The sequence below is a fragment of the Canis lupus genome, chromosome 13, assembly GCF_048164855.1.
Source record: "Canis lupus baileyi chromosome 13, mCanLup2.hap1, whole genome shotgun sequence".
Lineage (NCBI taxonomy): Eukaryota > Metazoa > Chordata > Mammalia > Carnivora > Canidae > Canis > Canis lupus.
Window position 1 is genome coordinate 4,381,176 of NC_132850.1, and position 24,736 is coordinate 4,405,911.

A 24,736-nucleotide genomic window follows, 5' to 3' on the forward strand; every position below is an offset into this window, starting at 1 on the left:
TATAGGTAGAGTCTCACTGCAACTATAATTGAAGCTGGAAAATAGGTGAAATATAAGGCAATCAGCTACAAACCTAACTTACTCTGGTAGGATGATGTTTTCTGGGCAGGTAATAAAATAAGCACAGTTGTGGGATTTATAATATAAATATCTGTATGGGCCAAATGTGACATTTACAAAATTGATTGGTTTCTAAATTTGATTAGATATTTATCCTTAGTACAAATGTGTAAAATGTGTTGTGTTTTTGCTTTTTGGCTGGGTGGTATGATTTTAATTGGTAAATAATATATGTCTTAAAATGCATAATTATTGGGGCTTCTTGCTGGTTCAGTTGGTGGAGGGTACAGCTCTCGATCTTGGAAATATAGGTTCAAGCCCCATGTTGGGTGTAGAGATTACTTAAAAATAAAATCTTTAAAAATGCATAATTCATAACTGTACAATTCAGTAAGTTATCAAAAAAGTGAAAATCCCTGTGTAACCAAAACTCAGTTCAAGAAATAGAACATTACCAGTCTTCTCAATAATTTTAAAAGTTATGGTATGATCTAGCAATTCCACTTCTAGGTACATATTTAAAAGAATTGAAAATTTCAAATTTTTGAAAATTTCACTTCATTGCTAATATTCACTGGTTTGTCATTCTACCAAAAAATCTGTCATCCAAGTTTTTTGTTATTGTAAAATATACATGACATAAAATTTACTGTTTTGCCATATGTTAAGCATATTCATATTGTTCTGCAAACTTCATCACCCTCCATCTTCAGAACTTTTTCAGCCCAAACTGAAATTCTGTACCCATTTTTTTATTATTATTTATTATTACTATTGTTATTATTTTTTAAAGATTTTATTCATTTATTTGACAGAGCACAGCAGGAGGGACAGCAGACAAAGGGAGAGGGCTCAGATTGTGACCTGATCAGGTGCCTGCATCCACATTTTTTAAAAGAAACTTTTTGTTAGGGAAATTTTCCAACATATAAAAAAGTAGAGTGAATACCAGTTGAACTGCTGTGTGTCTCACCTCCCTTCAGCAGTTAAGAACACTTGGCCAATCTTGTTTCAGTTATTAGTCTGCCCCTCCTACCCTGTTACTGGAACCCAGATCCCAGTCATGATATACTTTTTTTTTTCCTGTTGTTAAAAGCAGCAAATAAACTTAAAATTTTTTTTAAATTTATTTATTTATTTATGTGAGAGCGAGAGAGAGTATGTGCAAGCAGGGGAGGGGCAAAGGAAGAGGGAAGGATAGAATCCTCAAGCAGAGGGGCACTGGGGTGGCTCAGTTGGCTAAGTGTCTGCCTTTAGCTCAGGTCATCATCCCAGGGTCCTTGGATTGAGCCACATTGGGTTCCTTGCTCAGTGGTGAGCCTGCTTCTCCCTCTGCCCCTCCCCCTGCTCGTGCTTTCTCTCAAATAATAAGTAAAATCTTTTAAAAAATGTAAAAAATAAAATTTTAAAAAACCCTCAAGCAGAATCCCTACAGAGTCCAGAACCCAAAGCAGGGCTCGATCCCAGGACCCTGAGATCATGATGACCTGAGCCAAAATTCAGAGTCGGTCACTCAATTAGCTGAACCAGCCAGGTGCCCCAGTGATCATAATTCTCATGTCATTATTAACAAATATCTTTTCAGCATCATTCTTTCTCTCATGCAATGCACATATAGATGTACTTTACATATGCCCTTCATCTACCCTTGCCTTCTTGCTTGTTAAAAATTTATTCATGGGTAAAATGAAAAAATACACAGTAGCTGTGGTCACAAGTTACACAGTTATTTGTAAGCTCAACTGTAATTGTTGAAAGAAGTCATATTAGAATGGAAGACTGAAGCAACGTTGTTATAGATGTAACTTTGGATCAGCTCTAATTTCTTTTTTTAAAAAAAGGTATACTTTCATTCATTTGTACCTCAATATGTTGTATACCTCAAAGTTAAGGACTCCTTTTTTTTAAAAAAACATAACCATAAAACTGATACCTAAAAATAATCCTTTTATCATCAGATATCCAGTTAGTATCACCTATGTCTTTATGCCCAGTTTCTTTTAATCTAGTGGTACAGGAAATGAAAAGTTGACAAATCACTCAAAGATGACAATTTACACTGGTAACCAAGATGTACTTTTGTGTGATTTACAGTTTTTAGTTTGTTAACTCTATAAGCAAGACATCTACTTTCCTTAAATCACTAGTACTCGTTTCTTTCTGATATTTGTTGACATTTATATATACCATAAACAGTACAACAGACCACTTCCTTTAATAAATAAGGTGAGCCTCGTTCTGGGGTTGCCTTTAGTATTTGTTGATGTTTTTGTTTAAACAAAAAATAAAAATAAAAAATAAATAAAATAAACTTACCATTTTAAGGAGTTCTAGAACAGGGACGCCTGGGTGGCTCAGCAGTTGAATGCCTGCCTTTGGACCAGTTCGTGACCCTGGAGTCCCAGGATCGAGTCCCACATCAGGCTCCCTGCATGGAGCCTGCTTCTACCTCTGCCTGTGTCTCTGCCTCTCTCTCTGTGTGTCTCATGAATAAATAAATAAAATCTTTAAATAAATAAATAAATAAATAAATAAATAAATAAATAAAAGCTTAAAATTTTTTTTTAAAAAAGGAGTTCTAGAACATACACATAAAGGCAGGACTCAGGATGAAAATTTATCTATATATGTTTACATTTTGGCTTTTTTGGAGGTGGGGGTGATAATTGTGCATGTACAACTATGCCTTTCCTTAACATTAATCTCAGTGTTAAAAATGAGAATCCATTTACAGGGTTGTGGGGAAGAGGGAGAAGAACACAGAACACAGAGTTATTAACTCCTGTCCCTCCTATAGTTTTCTAAAGTTTGTGGGGAAGAGGGAGAAGAACACAGAACACAGAGTTATTAACTCCTGTCCCTCCTATAGTTTTCTTAATTCATGCAGAAGACTGCTGTGTATAGTATATGCTGTGGCACCTTCTGATGTCAGAAGGCCATCTTGTTCAAGATACACAGAAAAGCACACCCGATGATTTAAGATTCCATCAGTATTCAGGTGTAAGAATGGATGTCTGTTGTGAATTAAAGACAGAGCTGGTTCTTTCCTATGGCTCTTTATATTTCTTCTGTGCGGGGGGGGGGGGGGGTTTACTAATTAACATTTTTTTTGTTCCTTGAAGATAGCGTATATCCTTGTTGGGTAAACAACCTCAGTAGTTAAGAGCACAGAAGCTTCAGAGTGCTAGTGACACTAAACTTACTTCCCATTTCTCTTGCATTGTGATAGTAGTAGTAGTGGTTGTAATATAGGTAGTAATATAATGACCCTGTATATCATATACAAAGTGTTAGGGAAAAACGAAGTGCTTTTACGTGTATTAACTCACTTAATCCACACAACAACCCCATGAGATAGATACTGTTATCCTCATTTTACTGATGAGGGATTGAGGCAGAGAGAGGTTAGTAACTGACTACTCCACAAGTACAAATAACTGGTAAGTGGCAGAGCTAGGAATTGATCTGAGGCAGCCTGGCGCCAGCGTCCTTCCTCCTAAACCATTATACTGTACTGTACTTAATCGACACCCATGTAAGTAAAGGGAAATGTGAGATAAAAAATGCTTTTAACATCTTTGTGGGCTCTATGGAACTTATTATTTGTTCATTCAATGCTCCCTGTAGAATCAGTGATTACAGAGAGAACATTTAATCTCAAAGCATTCATCCCTATTTTCAAACTAGTATTTTCAGATCTGTTCTCCATCTGAGACCTTGCATTTAGAAAAAGTACATTTGAACTTTTTAGTTGAATTGGCAGATCAAGAGCTTACAGACAGGATATTGCCTTTGAGTATTTAGACTGTATGTGCTGACCCCCTGAAGCAGTAATTTGGTTAGATCACAATGTTTCCATTAGAGTACAGCAGTATTAGGGGTTCTGACTTCAAAGTGTGTCTGTGTGTGTTTTATATGTATCTTTGTAAATAGGCCACTTCTCTACAAATGGAGCCAAGATTCTAAAAATCTTTCAGAGCCATTTAAATCCAAGAAATATCTAAGCATTTGAAGTAGAACTATGAGCAATGCAAATGTTACCTTTCTGGAGACTTGTGATAAGTAAAATAAATAAAACAACCTGCCCATTTTTAAATGCTTACAGAACCTAAAGAACGTCCAGTTAATCCTGCGGAATTAGTTCTTACTTGACCATTGATTTACATACACTTTTTATCTTTAAGTCTAAGCTAATAGCCACTGTTTGATAAGAAAGCCAGTGTTCTGTTTTCTTTTGCTTCCTTTATCTTGGGTGTTTGTAGGTCTGCTATTCTCTCAACACATGTGCTTAGAAACACATCTATTCTGGTGCTTTGGGTCAGTCCCGTGTTTGGCTAGAGGGAGGAACAGATCACCATTGCTACTTATGAAGTTTGCGTTTTATGGAGGCAGGTGACTTACTTTCTCATGCTAATTTTCTTTCCCCTCCCTAGGTTTATGAAGGCCTGGACATCATCACGAACAAGGTTACTGCCCAAGAGCAGAGAATGTGCCAGCACCACATGATCAGCTTTGTGGATCCTCTCGTGACAAATTACACAGTTGTGGACTTCAGGAACAAAGCAACAGCTCTAATATCCTTATGAAAGAGCAACTAGATTTGGTGGGTACAAGGCAGCCCAAGCCAAGAGAAGTTTTCTTTTCAGTGAGTTTCTTAAAACCAGGGGCACCCAAGACATAACAACCAATAGATAGCACCCCCATCAGAACTATATGGATCAAAAATAGAATGCTCTTGCTTCTCAGAGTCATCAGACTGCAGCATCAGCCATCCCTTAGGTGCTTATTAGAAATGCTGAATTTGGGCCTCACTCCAAAACTACTGAATCAGAATCTACATTTCACAAGAGTCCCAGGTGATTCATATACATATTACAATTTCAGAAGCAGTTTTAGTGAAGACAGCACTGATTTAGGAATTAGAAAATCTGTTCTCTAGTTCCAGAACCTTTGGACCAAGTGAATTTTATTGAGTAGAGCATTTACCCCACTCAGTTCCAGTTTCTCATCCTTTAAATGGGGATGCAAAATCAATTTATAGATATAATGGAGTTACTTACATTTAGAATTGAATAGGGATTGTTGGGTGAGGACTGCAAAACAATAAAAAAAAATTTTTTTTCCTATGATCAGTGATCTTTGATTGATTGATTAGGCTCTATACCCAGCATGGAGCCCAACATGAGACTTGAACTTACAACCCTGTATTGAAGACCTGAGCTAAGATCAAGAGTCGGATGCTTAACCAGCTGAGCCACCCAAGGTGCCCCTTGTTTATTTTAAAATTAATTCCAGTACAGTTAACATATAGTGTTAGTTTCAACACCAATAAATTTTGAAAAAAGAATACTATAAGGGAGACTGTCCTTATATTTTAATTGTCCAGACTTCCAGGTGGGGTGCCTGGCTGGCTCTGTTGGTAGAGCATGCAACTCTTAATTTCCAGGTTGTGAGTCCAAGCCCCACATTGGGTTAGAGATTACTTAAAAAAAAAAAAAAAAAATTGGACTGCCAGATATTAAAATATAAGGAAAATTCATAATAGTTATAATAACATGGAACTTATACTAGATAAATATATGACACAGAATAGAAAACTCAGGTACAAATTCAAATGGATATATATATTTACCTAATGATCAAGGTGGCATTTGAGGAACGCCGGGGTGGCTCAGCGGTTGAGCATCTGCGTTTGGCTCAGGGCGTGATCCTGAAGTCCTGGGATCGAATCTCACATTGGGCTTCCTGCTTGGAGCCTGCTTCTTCCTCTGCCTGTGTCTCTGCCTCTCTCTCTCTATGTGTCTCTCATGAATAAATAAATAAAATATTTTTTAAAAAGATGGCATTTGAAACAGTAGAGAAATAATATAGTAGTTAATAATTATTCCTGGAATAGCTAATTTTTTGGGAAAAAATAAAATCACAATCTCATATATGACATTGCAGATGGATCTCAGAGTTAAATACGTGTATTTTTAATGAAACTTTGAAACAAATGGGATAATATAGAATTGAGTAGTTCTATGATTTAGAGTAGGGAAAAGTTTTTTTTTTTTTGGTAAAGGGTTTTTAAATGGATTTTTAAACTCAGTTTTTCTTTATTTTACTATGTTAAAATACAGAATTTACCACTTAACTATTTTATTTTATATTATTTTATTTTTTCAAGATTTTCTTTTTTTTTTTAAGATTAATTTATTTAATTTATTTATTCATGATAGACAGAGAGAGAGAGAGAGAGAGGCAGAGACACAGGCAGAGGGAGAAGCAGGCTCTCCGCCGGGAGCCTGACGCGGGACTCAATCCTAGGACTCCAGGATCACGCCCTGGGCCAAAGGCAGGTGCTAAACCGCTGAATCACCCAGGGATCCCCTATTTTTCCAAGATTTTATTTATTTATTCATGAGAGACAGCGAGAGAGAGAGGCAGAGACACAGGCAGAGGGAGAAGCAGGTTCCATGCAGGAAGCCCGACGTGGGACTCGATCCTGGGTCTCCAGGATCAGGCCCTGGGCCGAAGGCAGCGCTAAACCGCTGAGCCACCCAGGCTGCCTACCACTTAACCATTTTAAAATGTACATTTCAGTTGTGTTGAATACATTCACATTATAGTGCAACCATCACCACCATCCTTCCATATAACCTTTTTTTTTTTTTTTTTAAGATTTATTTATTAGAGCACAAGTGGGAGGGGCAAAGGGAGAGATAGCAAGAATCTCAAGCAGACTCCCTGCCTGATGTGGGGCTCCATCCTAGGACCCTGAGATCATGACCTGAGTCAAAACCAAGTGTCAGGTGCTCAACCAACTATACCACCCAGGTACCACCTTCTCCTTTTTTAAAGGAAGGGATCCCTGGGTGGTGCAGCGGTTTGGCTCCTGCCTTTGGCCCAGGGCATGATCCTGGAGACCCGGGATCGAATCCCACGTCGGGCTCCCGGTGCATGGAGCCTGCTTTTCCCTCTGCTTGTGTCTTTGCCTCTCTATCTCTGTGTGTGACTATCATAAATAAATTAAAAAAAAAAAAAAAAAAAGAGGATTCTTTAAAGGAAAGTAGCTAGCTTTGAGTATGTACGAATTAAGAATTTGTATTGGCAAGAATGTGTGTCCACCCTAGAGTAACCTTGCCACGAGTATAACTGGAGATAGATGGTAGATCTCATTCATAGCAGCATTGCTCTTAATGGCAAAAACAAACACCTAGATTCTTACTTACAGAAGAATGTGTAAAATTTGCTTTGTTCATAAAAGTGCTTTTTCAGCAGTGAAAGTGAATACATTGTAGCTGCGTGCAGCAATTAATGTGGGAGAATTTCAGAAACATTATAAAATATGAGAAATTCTAGAAGGATGCATATACACTCATACCATTTATTATAAAAGTTAAAAAGCAAGCAAAACTAACCAATGTATTTTTTAGGGGGTTATATATACATAAGGAATAACATAAAGAAAAGCAATGGAATGATAACAAGAAAACCAAACAATTCAGGATAGCGAATCTCAGGTTTCCCTGCAGAGAGGGGAAGTGTAGGGGGTTGGAGTGGGAATGAATACACAAGAAGCTTCAAAAGAGGGATCCCTGGGTGGCACAGCGGTTTGGTGCCTGCCTTTGGCCCAGGGCGTGATCCTGGAGACCTGGGATTGAATCCCACATCAGGCTCCTGGTGCATGGAGCCTGCTACTCCCTCTGCCTATGTCTCTGCCTCTCTCTCTCTCTCTCTGTGACTATCATAAATAAATAAAAAAAAAATTAAAAAAAAAAGAAGCTTCAAAAGAATTAATAATATTCCTTTTCTTACCTTGAGTTCATGAGTGTTTATTATTAGGCTTCATAATGTATGGATGTTCTTTTGTGTATATTAAATATTTTATAATTTTTAAAAAATTAGCCTGCTATAAACAAAATTAAAAAACAGACTATAAGCCAGAGGAAAAATACTTGTAACCTAGGAAAAGTGAATAGTTCATATCCTTAATATATGAAGAACTCATATGAATCAATATGAAAAATTCTTTTTTTTTTTTTTAATTTTTTTTTTTATTTATTTATGATAGTCACAGAGAGAGAGAGAGAGAGAGGCAGAGACACAGACAGAGGGAGAAGCAGGCTCCATGCACTGGGAGCCTGATGTGGGATTCGATCCCGGGTCTCCAGGATCGCGCCCTGGGCCAAAGGCAGGCGCCAAACCGCTGCGCCACCCAGGGATCCCCAATATGAAAAATTCTTAAAGGGCTTGAGTAATAATAATTCACAAAGGAAGAAATAGAAATGATGGTAAATGGAGAAAAGGGTTTTATCCTTGCTGTTAAGGCCATGCAGATCAAAATAGTGAGATCATATTTTTTTTGCCTATCAAATAGGCAGATATTAAAATGTAGATAATTCTTGCCCTACCTGCTATACGAGACAGTTGTATCAGATGAAATAATATATATGAATGCCCTTGACAAATTAAAACATAACACTGAATGTATGTTGTTGCTTTAAGACAGTTTGGTTATTCAGAAAGAACTTAGAGAAAGTGGAGTTTTCAGAGGGCAGCAGGGGATGACTTAATCATCACTTACAGGATCGGATATTTTTGAGCTTAGGTAAGAATCTAAAATCAGAATGTCAAAACTGAAAGTACCTTAAGAAATATCCAATTAACCTTGTTTTGACAGGCTAGGTAAGGTATTAGATACTGAGGCCCAGAGAGAAGGATTTTGTCCAGTTGTTTCATGGCTTGGGCAAACAAGTTAAACCTTTTCCCACCAAATATCTCCTATCCCATTCTCCTTCTCTCTTTTCCACTCTCTCTCTTTGGCATCTCACCATTTACCCCTTCCCTTTTTACTTTCTTTGGTCCTTCTCCCTTTGTCACTCATAGTATATACTTGAATGTTTATTATAATTACTGTAATTGTGTATGCTCCTTATACTTAATAGGGGGAATATAGTATTTCCTCTCTCTCTCTCTCTTATTTTTTTATTTTTATTTTTTTTAAAGATTTTATTTATTTATTTATTCATGAGAGAGAGAGAGAGGCAGAGACACAGGCAGAGGGAGAAGCAGGCTCCATGCAGGGAGCCTGATGTGGGACTTGATCCCAGATCCTGGGATCATGCCCTGAGCCAAAGGCAGACGCTCAACCGCTGAGCCACCCAGGCGTCCCTCTCTCTCTTTTTTAAAGATTTTATTTATTTGAGAGAGACAGAGAGAGCACAAGTGTGGGGGAGAGAGAGAGAAGCAGGCTCCCCAGTGAGCAGGGAGCCTGACAAGGGGCCAATCCCAGGACCCAGGGATCACGACCTGAGCTGAAGGCAGATGCTCAACCAACTGAGCCACCCAGACACCCCAGTATTTCTTTTTTAAAAAAACAAATAGAAAGGGATACTTGGGTGGCTCAGCAGTTGAGTCCAGGTTGAGCCTTTGGTCCAGGGCATGATACTGGAGTTCCGGGATGGAGTCCCACATTGGGCTCCTTGCATGGAGCCTGCTTCTTCCTCTGCCTATGTCTCTGTCTTCTCTGTCTCTCATGAATAAATAAATAAAATTTTTAAAACAAAACAAAACAAAAGAAACAATGTTTCTTCTTTAAGATCCTTGATTTGTAACAGCTTTCTTCCCACCCCACCCAGCCTCTCTGGGGTTAGTGGGCTTCTGATAGAAAAGAGGTCATCTATCTCTGGGTGCACAGACAGGCTGGCAAGGGGAAGAAAGGTATAAATGAGTCAGTCTTTGTCTAGGTCGAAAGTCTCTTTTTATCAATTATCCTCAGAAGCAAAGCCCTCCATAAAGCAGATAATTATCTGTTCAACAGAGATTCTAAAGAGAAGAATTTAAAGTAGTGGGGATATAAAAACAATAGTGGCTCAAGTAAATTCAGTGCTTACTCAATTGAAAGCAAATATTTCGGGCATCATGGTAGGGGATTTATATGCCTCATCACATTTAATGCTCCTTAGACTTCAAGAGAATTTTACAGGTGAGAAAACTGAAGCTCAGGCTGAATAACTTGTCAGAGTTGGAGCTGGTAGTTGAGATCTATTTGTCTTCAGAACCTGTGCTTCCCAGTTTACTGGTGGAGTCTCAAGTGGGGCTGAAATGTGCAGTATTACTATGTAATGGTGGGGACTGACTGAGTCTAGGAACCGTGGTGTAGGGAAACCAGCTTGTATTTTATTGTAGAAGGCAGTCACAGAATGGATGTCACCTTGGTGGCTTCCTGAGCAGCTGACACTTGTTTCTCTGAGAGCCCTTGGGCTTGTGCTCATTAAACTGATTTGGAATACCAAGCAAGCTTTGAATTGTAGCAGCGAGGCCTAGAAACTTCTAGAACTGAAAGGAATTACCATCATGTGTTTGTATCTGGTTTATGCAAGTCCCTCCAGAACTAATGGGAAATGCTTCTGGGAACTCATGGGAGAGGGTGAAGACTGGTATCAGTTCATCTTGGTTTCCACCCTTTCTTCTCTGTTCTCCAGACGAATAAATGAGTGTGGTTTCTTGCTAATATCCTCCTTCCCAAGTGAGTCAGGATGCTCTTCTTGATATTAAATATTGTGATGTCTTTCTTAACATTCACATTGAAGATATATTTGCCCGAGACAAAATTCCTATTGTCGTGGGAGGAACCAATTACTACATTGAGTCTCTGCTCTGGAAAGTTCTTGTCAATACTAAGGTATGTTTAGTTCCTTTATAAGTCACTGAGGAAATGGGTCCTCTTTCTTGCCAGCTAATTTTAGTGGGAGGAAAGTTGACTCTTGTCTATTTCTTAAACTCAGCAAGTGTAATTTTCTTACTTAATATTCTGAAGCAAATGCCACCTCCATATGTGAAGTGTGCTCCTGCAGGGTGGCCTGAGGGCAGGGGCTGTGTGTGGGAAAAATGCTCCTCTGTGAATTAATTAGCATCTCCATGTAAGTTAACAGTACATCAGTCTGACTCAGCATTTCCTGGCTGTAACAATCTGTACATCAGTGAGATGCCCAACACTAACCTTTCGTATGGAGATGCTATTGCCTAGGGGGAGGCTTTGCAAACTGTATTGTGCAGGCAATCCTGATCCACTCTGGTCACTTACTGAGAAGACTGGGCTCCTAGATATGTTCATACAGATGTGTTAGCCCTGGTTCCTGTTTGTACTTCTGACAAGGAAGCAGGTACCTGAGTACTTCGCTCAGCAGTAAGTCCTTTGTGTGCTGTGGTCTCACAACACTACCACGGTGTATTGGAATTTTCTATGATCTGTCTCTCACTATATGGCAAGACCTTCTGATTTCTCTCTGTTCTGTATTTCTAACTCCCAGCAAAGCACCTGGCATATATACTGTTGCAATGCTTGTTGAACCGTTGAATTAAATTTACTTCTAAACCTTCTTTTAATAGCCCCAGGAGATGGGCACTGAGAAAGTGATTGACCGGAAGGTAGAGCTTGAAAAGGAGGATGGCCATGCACTCCACAAACGCCTAAGCCAAGTGGACCCAGAAATGGCTGCCAAGCTGCACCCGCATGACAAGCGCAAAGTAGCCAGGTAAGAAAGCCTGGGCCTACTGAGCCGAGTCCCTCTGGAGTTGGGGAGCCAGTTCTTCAGTGCACCTGGGTAATGAGAGGGGTTTGGTAATAGCAGGAAGTGGAGATTGGTGTGTTCCCAGCCCACAGGTCATGAGGCCCTGAGGTACTGCCTCAGTCCAACTCCCTCAATAAATAATTGCATCCAACTTTGTTGTTAATTTAAAATGTATAATACAATAGAGTTTTCCCTAGGGCCTAGGTAATTGTGCTTCATTTTCTATTTGATCTTTGCTTGTATAACAGTTTTCATATAAATTTTTTCTGGCATGCAGTTGGTTTACATTGTGATTTGAGTTTCATAATTGATGGTGTAATGCTGAGTTCTGCCCCAGCAGCTTTCCCAGTGGGAGGTAGATTTTATGAACCTGTCTCGTAGACCTGCTCATCTTCACATATGGAGGTTTTCTTGAAGAGGTGGTGAATGAACTCATAAGGTCATGTTTTCTTAGTGTTTTTTTTTTAAGATTTTATTTATTTATTCATGAGAGACACAGAGACACAGGCAGAGGGAGAAGCAGGCTTCCTGCGGGGAGCCTGATGCAGGACTCAATCCCGGGACTCGGGGATTATGCCTTGAGCCAAAGGCAGACACTCAACCACTGAGCCAATCCCTCTTAGGTTGCTTTGAAATCGCAGTCTTGTGTGTTAGGTTTATTTTTCTGCAGTGTTGGGAGTGATACCATATCTAGCAAAGTAGAGGGTCTAATGAAGGATGGTTGATTATGCAGATTAAATATTATAGAACCACCTGGTATTGATAGGGATTGTGAAATAGTCCACTTAAATGAATGTTTTAGATCAGTGTTTCTTAATCCTTTTTCATTATCCCCCACCACCCTACATGTACCCAGTGCCTTTTTAGAAATTTTTTCCTAATTGTACTTCCCTCCCTCCCTGTTCTCCATGAAGTTTAGTACTAAAGAATAATATTTCTTTGGGTATGATTGCCCTCAGAGGGTCATACCACTGTAATATCTAAGTTTTTTTGCCCCCTTGAGAGCAGTATCACCCCGGGTGATAATGCATGTTCTAGATAAATGAAGTTTATACCTTCAGTATCTAAACATTTATTTTAAAACATTTTAATAGAGATCTTTCAAAAGTTTTTAGAAAACAGAAACTTAATGATGAACATTCATTTTTATATTGTTTTATGATGTGATTCTAGAGCTTGGTCTTTATTATCTTCTCCTTTTATTAATGAGTTCTTTTTTATCACCTCTCCTCATTTTGCTATTTCTAAACTAGAGCCAAGAATTGTGTCCTAGTAAGAGTCAATAGGTTCTTTTTTTTTTTTTTTTTTTTAAGATTCTGTTTATTCATGAGAGACACAGAGGCAGAGGGAGAAGCAGGCTCGATGCAAGGAACCCAATGTGGGACATGATCCTGGGATCCAGGATCTGGATCACGCCCTCAACCAAAGGCATATGATCAACCGCTGAGCCACCCAGGAACCCCAAGTCAATAGGTTCTAAGCAAGAGCTCTAGTCTCTTCTTTAGAGAGGACTGGAGGACTTTGTTCATCTTTCTTTTAGTTTGAGACTATATTCTAACCTCCAGATAAATGAGATTATCTATTACAATTTTTCCTCACAGGTCCTCTTTGAGTGAGCATTGGTACAGAAACAGGGGGTCTCTACTCTCGTGTTAGGGATTCAGGAAGTAGAATTGGGTCAGGGAGGGAAAGATCACTTTCAAGCTGATAAGTTGCCACCACTCAGAGTGGTGTAGTGTAGGTATGAGAGTTATATTACCTGCATAATCTAATAGAGGCAGACAGAGTGGATGGTGGCTGAAGAATAAGTATCTGAGTTCTTTCTTCAGTGGTCTTTGTGCTAGTAGAGTACCAAATCAGTCAGAAGTGCTCTTCATTAATTCTAGACCTATGTTAAAAAAAAAAAAAAAAGGTTGATGAGCTGGATATACAACATACTTTTGTACTGTGGGAAAGACATTCCAGCAAGACTGGACTTGCTGGCTTGTAACAGTCTTCCAAATAAGCTCTTTTATTGCTTACCTGAAGGTGAGTGTGTCCCATTCTATTTGTGTAGAAGAAGCCTGTTGTTTCTGAACCTGAGTTCAGAAAAATTAATATATGTTTACAAGAATAGTATTAGTCTTACTTTATCTAAAATTTTCTTTGGAACTATTTTCTGGGTAGCTATAGGATTGGAGTGACTCCAGGCCTTCATGGCTTTGGGGGCTTATCAGTGAAAATGAGAAAGAGGTGTTTGTAATAAATAACCTTTCTCCTTGTCTCATTTGAGAATGAATATTTTCTAATGGTTTTTATGGGTATTCCCCCCCGCTGTCCCCTTAAATGGCTTAGGAGCTTGCAGGTGTTTGAAGAAACAGGAATCTCTCATAGTGAATTTCTTCATCGTCAACATGCGGAGGAAGGTGGTGGTCCTCTCGGAGGCCCTCTGAAGTTCCCTAATCTTTGCATCCTCTGGCTTCATGCTGACCAGACAGGTAAAAGCCCTTTGATGCCTTAGAGTCCATCTGAGATAGAGCTTGTTATAATATGTGATTATATGTATATATACACGCATAAGATGCCCAGAACCACAAGTGGCTCATAATAAGCACTAAACAAGTGTTAGCTATTAATTTTATAATTATTGTTCTTCATTAACTTAGTAAGGCACAGTGCCCTTCCCCTAGGTATCTGTCTGGAAAGGGAAGAAGGGTAGCCCTGGCACTAGGATAAAATACCAAGGGTGGGATAACATGAAATGGGTAGGGTGGGTAAGAGACTGCCATCCAGGGAAGGTCTGAAGAGAAAGAGAAGGAAGGCTTTGTGAAAGGAGGTCTGCCTCCCTGGATTGATGAGATGGAGGCTGTATCACTGATTATTCTAGAAGCAGCAGGCCTCAGAAATGGATATGATGGTTAATTAGCTAGCCTGATGATATTTTTTGGGTTTTTTTTTGTAAAGTATGGTAATGCCCTGTGATAGTACTAACTTTTTCATCCAGCTAACATTTAGTAAGCATCTCTAATAAAGTGCTAGATATGCTGCATAGTCCTTGGATTTCAGAGATGAATATGAGACAGTGCCTGCTTTTTAGGAGCTCCCAGTCTAGTGGGGCAGCAAAGATAGATACTACTTTGTGATAAATTCTGGGCCAAAAAGTGCTGTAAGGCCACAGAGAAAGGATGATGAGCATTCTCTTGAGGGCAATCAGAGACCCACTTAAGACAAATTAGTTAACCTTCCTGTGCCCCAATTTTCTCTTCTATAAAATGGAATTAATGATAATAATAGTAATATATATATATATGGATTGAGGATTAGATTAATTAGAACATACAAAGTGCTCAGTTGTGCGTTACACGTGGTGAGTCCTTAATAAATACAAACTTTCTAGGAAGATAGGAAAAAAGGTTACTGTTACTGCAGGCTGAGAAGTAGCAATGGCAGATAATGTAGAATATGGTTGAAATGGTGAAAAATTACTGTTAAATTAATCTCAGGTACAAGTTTATAGAAAAAGTTAATTTTTTAAATGAAATTTCTGTAAATAAAAACATGTATTGCAATTTAGCATAAAATAATGGAATCTGATTCATAATAAAGCTGACCACTACCTTTGATCATAGTAAAGTTTTTGACCACCACATCTGAATGATTATGACCCCTGACTCTGCTTTTCTCCTTTGTTTGGCTCAGTAGTTCAAGAGATACCTAGGGTGGCTTTGTATTAATGTTTCTTATTCCTGTCCAAGGTGTCATCTGTCAGTTCTTAAATGTAAAAGAACACAAAGTTAAAGTAACAAATATGATGGGAATAAATAAAGGTAAAGCAGGGGTCTCAGCTGCCTCTAAAGTAAACAATGAATATATGTTCCATAATAAAATATTTGTCCTTCTTAGTTGCTATAATTGTAGTTGCTTTCTCTTTATGTAATAAGACATGTGCTTCATTTTGGCTGTTTTGTATTGAAGTTTGGTCTTAAGTATGACAAATATAATATGAATTATTCTATAATCCTTGGACTTTAAATGCCTTCTTCCATTTGAATAAATGCTCCTCTTTGTGGCAGCCTGTCCATTCACTCACTGTGTAAGTGTCTAGTGGGCACCTATGACAGACTAGATGGTTGATGGGCTAATGTGATTGAAGTTCTAGATGAGCGCTTGGATAAGAGGGTGGATGACATGCTAGCTGCTGGGCTCTTGGATGAACTAAGAGATTTTCACCGACGCTATAATCAGAAGAAAGTTGCAGAAAACAGGTGAGGATTTGGCCGTTTCTTCAACCTACTCTCCCTCCCTTGCATATGGCCCAAAGGCCATAAATAGAGTACTGGCTTTGGACCTACTTGTTTATTAGCCTTTGTCCTTGGCGTTGGCAAGGCTTGTTGCAAGGAGGTCTGGTGTACTTGTTACAGTTGCACTTTTCTAATATGTCAGACATTCCCAGGAGTTCATTTTCAAGGGAACTAACCAGGGAACTGTTGGGGTGGGGGGTGGAGGAAGAATTTAGAGAGACAGTAGTTGCTCTGGATCTCAGTTTCTCATCTATGAGATGAAATGGCTTAGCTAGATCCTCTCTAAAGCCCCTGCTAGCTCTCAGATGCAGTGGCTCATCGCTGATGCTCTCCTATTCCCAGCCAGGACTATCAACATGGTATCTTCCAATCCATTGGCTTCAAGGAATTTCACGAGTACCTGGTCACTGAGGGAAAATGCACACCAGAGACTAGTAACCAGCTCCTAAAGAAAGGTGTGAATTCCTCCATCTTACCTAGACTTGGACATCCTTGGGTGGCAGAGTACCTACTGGTATGATCTGAGAAAGAGCTGAGGCCAAAGAGTCCCAAGTGGCCTTCAGCTCAGAATTGAGATTTTTGTCTACCAAGTGTACTCCAGGGTGCTGCTATGGCTGATTTTCTCTTTTCCTGGGCTGGGAGGGCTTGCATTTTGCCTGGGTCAGAACTTAGAGGTTACTAGACCTACTATGTCTTTCAGGTATCGAGTCTTTGAAACAAGTGACTAAGAGATATGCCCGGAAGCAAAACCGATGGGTTAAAAATCGGTTTTTGAGCAGTAAGTCTCATGTTTTTCCTTACCCCTGGGTTTGTTTCCAGTAGAGTATAGATTGTCCTCAACTCACCGCGAAAAGGAACTTTAGTTTCTGGACCTGTCCTGAGCTTTGAGGACCTGATCTGGGAGAGGGTCTACTGCATAAATGACCATGCTTTTTTGTAATGTGTCAGAAAACAAATGAAATCTTTCCAATGAGAAGTTGAACACATGGGTGTTGGCTACAAACACATAAGAACATAACAGCAACATCGTCGTAGGGTCGGTGTTCAAGGTTGATTTTAGCTTCAAATTTTGTACCTTGAGTGCAGTCAGATTTCTGTAGGTAGGCTTTCCTAATTAAAGTGGTTCTGGGGTACCCGACTGGCTCAGTTAGAAGAGCATGTGACTCTTGATCTCAGTGTTGTGAGTTTGGGCCCCATGTTGGGTGTAGAGATTTCTAACAACAAAAGAAAGCTTAAAGAAAGAAAATCGTTCTTAGGATACATGAGCAGTATAAAAAGCCAAACCTTCACCAGTTCTCTCAGTGTTGCCTTCACATTTAGGTATGTGGTGCTTTAGAGTTGCTGCAGGTTTGCCTTCAATTGAACAGCACTTTTTTTTTTTTTTTTTTTTTTTTTTTTTTTTTTTAATTTTTATTTATTTATGATAGTCATACAGAGAGAGAGAGAGAGGCAGAGACATAGGCAGAGGGAGAAGCAGGCTCCATGCACCGGGAGCCCGACGTGGGATTCGATCCCGGGTATCCAGGATCGCGCCCTGGGCCAAAGGCAGGCGCTAAACCGCTGCGCCACCCAGGGATCCCTGAACAGCACTTTTAAGCAACAGGGAAAGAAATTCTCCTTCACTTGACCCTGTTCTGTGTCCTTGACAGTAAATTTGGTGCCATACATATATTACTAAGCCTGTGAGATAGGTGCTATTCTTTCATTTTTGCAGATAAGGCAACGGAGGCTTCAAGACGTTAAAAATCTTGCCAAATATCTGCCAGCTGAATAAGCAGTATTGAAAGCAGGCCTGTCCCCCTACCCACTCCCCCCGCCCCCCGCAATGTATTCTATAGCATGCTTCTTGTTTCCTGTAGCTATAATTTCAGCTAGACAGCATTGGTATTGGGCCTTGGGTAAGAAATTTTCTGGTTATGAGCTAAAAGGAGATTAATTTAAAGGAGATTAAATGAAACACCAACTTTATCTTATAGGCACTCTTTAAATATGTTTCTGAATCTTCCTGTTTGCCTTTTGCTGTTAGACTTCTGCTTTCAGTTATAGATCAGGACAGCTGAGGCCTCCACTGTCTGCTCTTCAGGGTCTCTGAACAGAAACACCTCAATCCATGTTGTGACCACGGATTGTTGCATTTCTCTCTCCTGCTCTCACTCTCTGCCAGACCTCTCCAGGGTAGTTCTGGCACCAAGAGGCTCTTTATACTTCTTTCTACTCACCCTGGTTTCTCTGCATGTCCTGTCAAATAGGAGAATTCTCTACTTCAGCTAAAATCAAAATTGAATTGCATCAACTGAAATTCACTATAGATTTCTAATGCAGCTTCTCTTCTCTCCAGGGCTAACAATTAGTCTGCAACAAAAGCTGTTTTTTGTAATGATTTGAAACTTCCTCCTGTGGTAAAGCCACAATAACTCCCCCATCTCTGAGTCAGGAGGGATTGATGGCACAGTGCATCATCTGCCCATTCCTCATTCATGTGTATGCCGGCACAGTCCTGGTGCTAGAGTGAAAGGCACAGCTGCCTTGTAAACCAGGAGCCGTGTGTGATTGGCCAGGGCTAGTCTGCTGGGACATGGTTCTGGCAAGAAGCCAGGGGGACTTCCCCGCCCCAACTTGGCCTTGGACCCAAGCCAGAAATAGCAGCTGGGAGCCGAGAACTTGTTGAAAGGTGCTTAGACAGGGCACAGAAGCCCAACAAAGGACTCAGAGGGGAAAGGAAAATATAGAGTGGCCTGGAAACAGGTGCAGAGCTTAGCCAAGGCCAGGTGTGCTGTGGATGCTGCCTGCACCCTCCCGGTCTCACCTTTCCGTGTGGTGGCAGGTGCGGCCCAGTCCATTTTATGAAAAATCTTACTTGTGGTTGGCACAATCAAAAGGCCAGCACCTGCCAGCCGTTGGCATCCTAAGGACTTTGATGTTTTTGTCCATGGGGAGATGCTTTTTGCCTTTAGGCAACTGACTTGACCTAGCTGTGGAAGGCAATTTAGTGTGTCCATAGACAGGGGAGGCTACCAACAGAGACAAAACAGGGTTGGATCCAGGGGACAGAATGCCTGTAGCTGTATTCTAGGCTGTCTCTAGTCGTCTCTCCACTCAGAAGTATTTACCAAAAGATGTTTCTTGAATACTCCTCTAGATCTTGTTCCTAAAAGAAGGGGCTCAACTAGTTTAATTTCATGGCTTCTTTCTAAAAGTTCTCAGATTTAGTGGCTCATTGACTGATACTCTTCTGTTCCCAGTCCCTGATCATGGGTATGGTATCAACAAGTTTCATGAGGGCCGTGCTGCTGAAGGGATATATACAAACCTGAGACTAGTGTCTGCTCCTAAAGAAAGCTGCGAACTCTCTTGCCAGAAGAGCAGTATCACTGTTAAGATCATAGGCAACTTAGAATAGGCATTTACTTAGAGCTGTTAGTTTATTTACTCCTATGGTATGCTGTCTTCATATGGTTGCGCACGCAGTAGTCACTAGAGCTGTTACTCTGTTCTGTTTTTTTGACTGATCTGGAAGATCCTGTCTCTGGAGGTCTCTGGATTATACAGCTAGACTTGTTTGCTACAGATCAGTGAACCTTCTAGATCATTCTTGGATTGTATGTAGTTGTTTGGTTCATGTTTCTGGTTAGAATGAATGGCATGATCAGAATGTTTATTCTTTGGCCCCATATATTTCCGTTGAGGATTTTGGACTCCTGGGAGCAGAATGGATTGGGTCTTTGAGGCTGACCTCTCACAACTTCTCTTTGTCATCATTAGGACCTGGTCCCAGAGTCCCCCCAGTATATGGCTTAGAAGTGTCTGATGTCTCGAAGTGGGAAGAGTGTGTTCTTGAACCTGCTCTTGAAATCGTGCAAAGTTTCATCCAGGTGATTATTAATCACAGTGCTGTGTGTTGTCTGGCTTTCAGAGAGTTTTCCTTAGCTGGCACCTTTGTTGGCATGTCAGGGAACCAAGCTTTCTTTTCCATGGAATAGAGCAGAAGAGCTGGCTGCCCTTAGATCCCTGGAGGCTGTGTTTCTGCTTTCACATTTAGAAAGGTTGTTGCTAAAATCTGTCCGTAGTCCACCAGAACAGGGATGAGAAAAAGGAATCTTGGGAAAATCCCACTCCCCTTAATATCAGAGAATGAGATCCAAATCTCTTTTGAGTTGATTGCTTCTCTCCCCTCCCCCTCCTTGTTCTTTCAGGGCCACCAGCCTGCAGCTGCTCCAGTAAAGATGCCATGCAATGAAACAGAGAACAGGAGAAGTCATCACATGTGTGACCTCTGTGATCGAATCATCATTGGGGACCGTGAATGGGCAGGTAGGATCTGGGGAGGGGCACGGAGACATTTGTGAGGGTGACTCACAGTGACTTTGTGAAATTTAAGGTCTTCGGTAGGTTAAATGCTGGAGTCTGCTTACTTGTAAAGGGATGGCCAGATTCCTCCAAGAGCCCCTAAGTACTCACATTTCATGGCAACGTTCCCATTTTGAAGAGTTATCTTTATATTCTGAATCTCAAAGGAAGATCATCTGCCCTCCAATTTCAGCTAGAGTAGATATTTTATACTGACAGGTCTGTAGTTAAGTTTCCAGAGCCCCTTTGACTTTCCTGATCCTACCTTATAGGAGTTTCTTGGCCCCTCATGTTTAGAACTCAGTGCAGGTGAGGTGGGATTGTAAGGGAAACTAGCCAACTCACCCAAGAGACCAGAGAAGCAGAAACAGCTGAGAGGGGAGGAGGAAGTGCAATTACTCCTCCTGAGTACATTCTTTGAAAGTGGGGTCTCTGGTAATCTTTAATGTAATATATTGAAATGGTGGTGATTGCTAAAGTTGTGATAAAAAGCATTAAGAGAACCTGTGAGAGCAGGAGCATCTGGGTGGCTCAGTTGGTTAAGCATCCGACTCTTGGTTTCAGTTCAGGTTATGATCTCAGGGTCTTGGGATCCAGCAAGCAAAACCCCACACCACCTCCACCCCCTTGTATTGAGCTCAGCACTCAGAGGAAAGTCTGCTTGGGAATTCTCTCCCTCTGCCTGCTCTACCCCCCACATACGTACACACACTCCCTCTTTCAAGTAAATAAATAAATCTTTAAAAAGAGAGAGAGAAGCTGTGAAAGCAAGACTTATATAGAGAAAGTGGTCAGAGGGTGATGTCTTTAAAGGTACTCCTGACCAACCAGCATGGGCACTGACCTAAGGCTCTCTGTCTTTTAGAGCCTGGGTCTGCTCTGCCATAGTCACACTGCACTCCCCTGTCAGCTTTTTTCTTTCTTTCTTTCTTTCTTTCTTTCTTTCTTTCTTTCTTTCTTTCTTTCTTTCTTTCTTTCTTCCTTCCTTCCTTCCTTCCTTCCTTCCTTCCTTCCTTCCTTCCTTCCTTCCTTCCTTCTTTCTTTTCTTTTCTTTTCTTTTCTTTTCTTTTCTTTTTTCTTTTCTTTTCTTTTCTTTTCTTTTCTTTTCTTTTCTTTCTTTTTTCCCTTCCCTTCCCTTCCCTTCCCTTCCCTTCCCTTTTCTTTTCTTTTCTTTTCTTTTCTTTTCTTTTCTTTTCTTTTCTTTTCTTTTCTTTTCTTTTCTTTTCTTTTCTTTTCTTTTCTTTTCTTTTCTTTCTTTCGATTTTATTTATTTATCCATGAGAGACACACAAAGAGAGAGAGGCGCAGGCAGAGGGAGAAGCAGGCTCCATGCAGGGAGCCCGATGTGGGGCTCGATCCTGGACCACTCTAGGACCACACCCTGGGCCGAAGGCAGGCGTCAAACCACTGAAGCATCCCCCAGGGATCCCCCCTGTCAGATTCTTGTAGTCCTCTGGTCAAAGCCCAGAAAGGGCCAGGGCCTACAAGTCTTGAGTTTACGCTGTATTTGGAGACTTCTTAAAAGGTTACTCCTTTTGAGCACAGTAGGGCTTGTAGGATACCCAGTAGCTGGAATCGTTCTGTTCAGAGTACTGCCTTTCATGAGATTCTCCTAGAAATAGAATTTTCTCCCCATACCAACCAATAGAATGATTAGTTCTATTAACTGGTAACACTGGCAAAATGAACTCCATTGTCAGAGGCTGGGAATGGCTGTGATTTGCCTTAACGGCAGAAGAAGCCTCGATTGTCACTGGTTTATAATGATGAAAGGGGAAGAGAAAGAGAGTGTCTGATTGTTTTTTCTAAAGGAAACTTAGTGGTTCGATTTGTCGAATGTCCTTCAGGGATAGCCTTAAAGAAACAACATTTGTGAGCCTTTGTGAGCTTAGCTTGTGTGAGCCCTTCTATAGTGCCATCTGTCAGGTCCCTGCTCCCATCTCCTGCTGCCGTGGAGAGCCAGGCCAGAAGCCCTTTTTTTTTTTTTGCCTTAGGCTCTAGCTGGAGAATAAAGCTGACTTTTTCCCCCCAAGTAAACTTTTCTTCTAACCTCTTCCTTTTTTAAAAATTATTTTTGCTGTGAAACCCTTAAAATGATGTTTGTTTTTTTTAAATATATATCAAAGATCATTTAATCTAGTCATCTCTCTCTTTAGAGGCTTCCAAAGAAAATTTCCTTGAAAAAGAATAAGTAAAAAGAGGCTAATATGAGTTGGTCAGAGGGTGGGAACACTCTTTGGGGTGAGAGGTCAGAAATCGTTATTAGGCAACAGTGGCCTTTCAGCTTTACTGATTCTGTGGACCCTCAAAAAGGATCAACAGAGAAGAATGCTTCCTGTTATCTGCCTGGAGCATTGTGTGCTTGAAGAATGTGAACCTTGTGGGTTAGTCATTCAAATGGCTTATCTAGCCTAGGCATAGGGGATGTTGGATCAGGAGGGGCCACCTGTGTGAGCGGGGAAGAAGAGGAAAGGACAGCTCTGGGTTTGATGTGGGACAGAGCATCTGTCTGGCAATATAGACAAGGATTTGGGTTTGTAACTTTTTAGCTGACTGAGTTGAAAGGTAATCTCTCTGAAACAGCTCTGTTCTGTTACAAAAATGGAGTCTGGAGCTCTGATTCTGGAAAATTTGGTCTCTTTTGAGCTATAGATGAGCCAAAGTACTTACCTACTGTGTGTACTTGGACAGAATCTAAGTCCTCAGTGAACTTCAGTTTCCTTCTGTATAAAATGAGCTGAAGAAAAAAAAAAATGAGCTGAATAATACTGTCCTGCAAGATTGCTGTGAGGATTAGTGATGTAAAGCACCCAGCAGGGTACACTTAATGCATGGTAGCTTGCTGGCCATGTAACTTATCCTTCTTTTAAAAATGCTAAGCAGCTATACCAGTGAATGTGTTGATCCTGTTATTATTTTTTTAAAAAAAGGATTATATAGTTAATTTTTATGCTTCTAGGATTGATTCTAGAAAGTTCTAATGAGTTGTTTTTGTTTTGTTTTGTCTTAGCACACATAAAATCCAAATCCCACTTGCACCGACTAAAGAAGAGAAGAAGATTGGACTCGGATGCTGTCACTACCATAGAAAGTCCGAGTATTTCTTCAGACCATGAGAAAGAGCTTAAAGAGAAAGGATCCCTAGGGCAGAATGAGAAAGAGCTGGAATCTAGTGTTTAAAGAGACATGTCCAGTAGCCTTTGCACAGGTAGAGACCCAGTTTAGGAGGGAGGGTTATGTCTTTGTCCCTGTCTGGACTTGGGAGTGCTCTGCAGAAAGCGCCCACCATTTTCTGCCTTCAGTGGTGTAGTTTTAATGTTCTCTGTCATGGAAACAGCAGGGCTTGTTAGCTCCTTGTTTGGCTGATGTGCCTGTTAATGATAATTTGGGGAAGGAATTTTTTTTCTTTTAACCTTAAAGTTCTATTTTTGAAAGAAGCACAGATTTTACTTTTTAATACTTGTGAAGATCTTTTTGGTAATGAATACCTGAATTCCCTATAGCCTTTAAAAAAGAAGTTTTATGTCCCTGACTCTGGCTAAAATTATCTCATTTCCAGATACTTTTATAGATGACTGAAGTATTATGGGCCACAAATCGGGAGTTCTGGATTTGGGTGAATGGCAGGAAAGGACCAGCCCCAGCGAGATTAAGTGAACTCAACCACCAGTTCTTGGAATTCCACTGAGAAGGAGAGAAGAACGTGGTCATGACATGGCACTTGAAAACTAAAGACTTTGACATTTTGTTGAGTTCTTCCTGTGTGATAATTACTCTCACTGCTGTCTTTACATTAAGTTAGGAGCCTATATTTTTATTGAAAGTTAAATTAAAAAAAAAGAAAGTTTCCAAGAGTCTCTTTATTTTTTTAATTTTTTATTTTATTTTTATTTTTTAAGATTTTTTTATTTACAACAGACAGAGAGGCAGAAACACAGACAGATGGAGCAGCAGGCTCTGTGCAGGGAGCCTGATGTGGGACTCGATCCCGGGTCTCCAGGATCAGGCCCTGGGCCAAAAGCGGCGCTAAATCACTAGGCCACCAGGGCTGCCCCTAAGAGTCTCTTTAGTCCTTAAAGCAATGTATATTCCATGTCTAGTTTATACACTGTAGGCTCTGTTGTCAACATACAGCCTTGGGGCACTTGGGTGGCTCATTCGTTTAAGCATCCTACTCTTGATCTCAGCTTAGGTCTTTTTTTTTTTTTTAAGATTTTATTTATTTATTAATGAGAGACAGTGAGAGAGAGAGGCAGATACACAGGCAGAGAGAGAAGCAGGCTCCATATAGACAGCCTGATGTGGGACTTGATCCCGGGACTCCAGGATCACACCCTGGGCCAAAGGCGGGCACTAAACCACTGAACCACCCAGGGATCCCCTCAGCTTAGGTCTTAATCTTAGGGTCGTGAGTTCAAGCTGTGCATTGGGCTCCATGCTGGGTGTGGAGCCTACTTAACACACACACACACACACACAAAACAAAAATAT

General features: G+C 40.4%; 1 protein-coding gene across 5 annotated transcripts in view; it reads left to right on the forward strand.

Moving 5' to 3' along the window:
- The window catches only part of TRIT1 (tRNA isopentenyltransferase 1), a 57,533-nt gene extending 33,436 nt beyond the window's left edge, over positions 1 to 24,097 (forward strand). For 4 of the 5 annotated variants that reach the window (XM_072771765.1, XM_072771763.1, XM_072771766.1 and 1 more), the window contains 11 exons: positions 4,494 to 4,634; positions 10,631 to 10,729; positions 11,437 to 11,582; positions 13,953 to 14,095; positions 15,751 to 15,862; positions 16,241 to 16,353; positions 16,599 to 16,676; positions 19,661 to 19,770; positions 20,092 to 20,209; positions 23,256 to 23,453; positions 23,805 to 24,097. In XM_072771765.1, the coding sequence (XP_072627866.1) occupies positions 4,494 to 4,634; positions 10,631 to 10,729; positions 11,437 to 11,582; positions 13,953 to 14,095; positions 15,751 to 15,862; positions 16,241 to 16,353; positions 16,599 to 16,676; positions 19,661 to 19,770; positions 20,092 to 20,209; positions 23,256 to 23,425 (1,230 nt within the window). In that variant the 3' untranslated portion in view covers positions 23,426 to 23,453; positions 23,805 to 24,097. The remainder of the gene's footprint in view (positions 1 to 4,493; positions 4,635 to 10,630; positions 10,730 to 11,436; positions 11,583 to 13,952; positions 14,096 to 15,750; positions 15,863 to 16,240; positions 16,354 to 16,598; positions 16,677 to 19,660; positions 19,771 to 20,091; positions 20,210 to 23,255; positions 23,454 to 23,804) is intronic. The other variant, XR_012005310.1, reaches the window with a different exon arrangement.
- Positions 24,098 to 24,736: the final 639 nt, after the last annotated feature.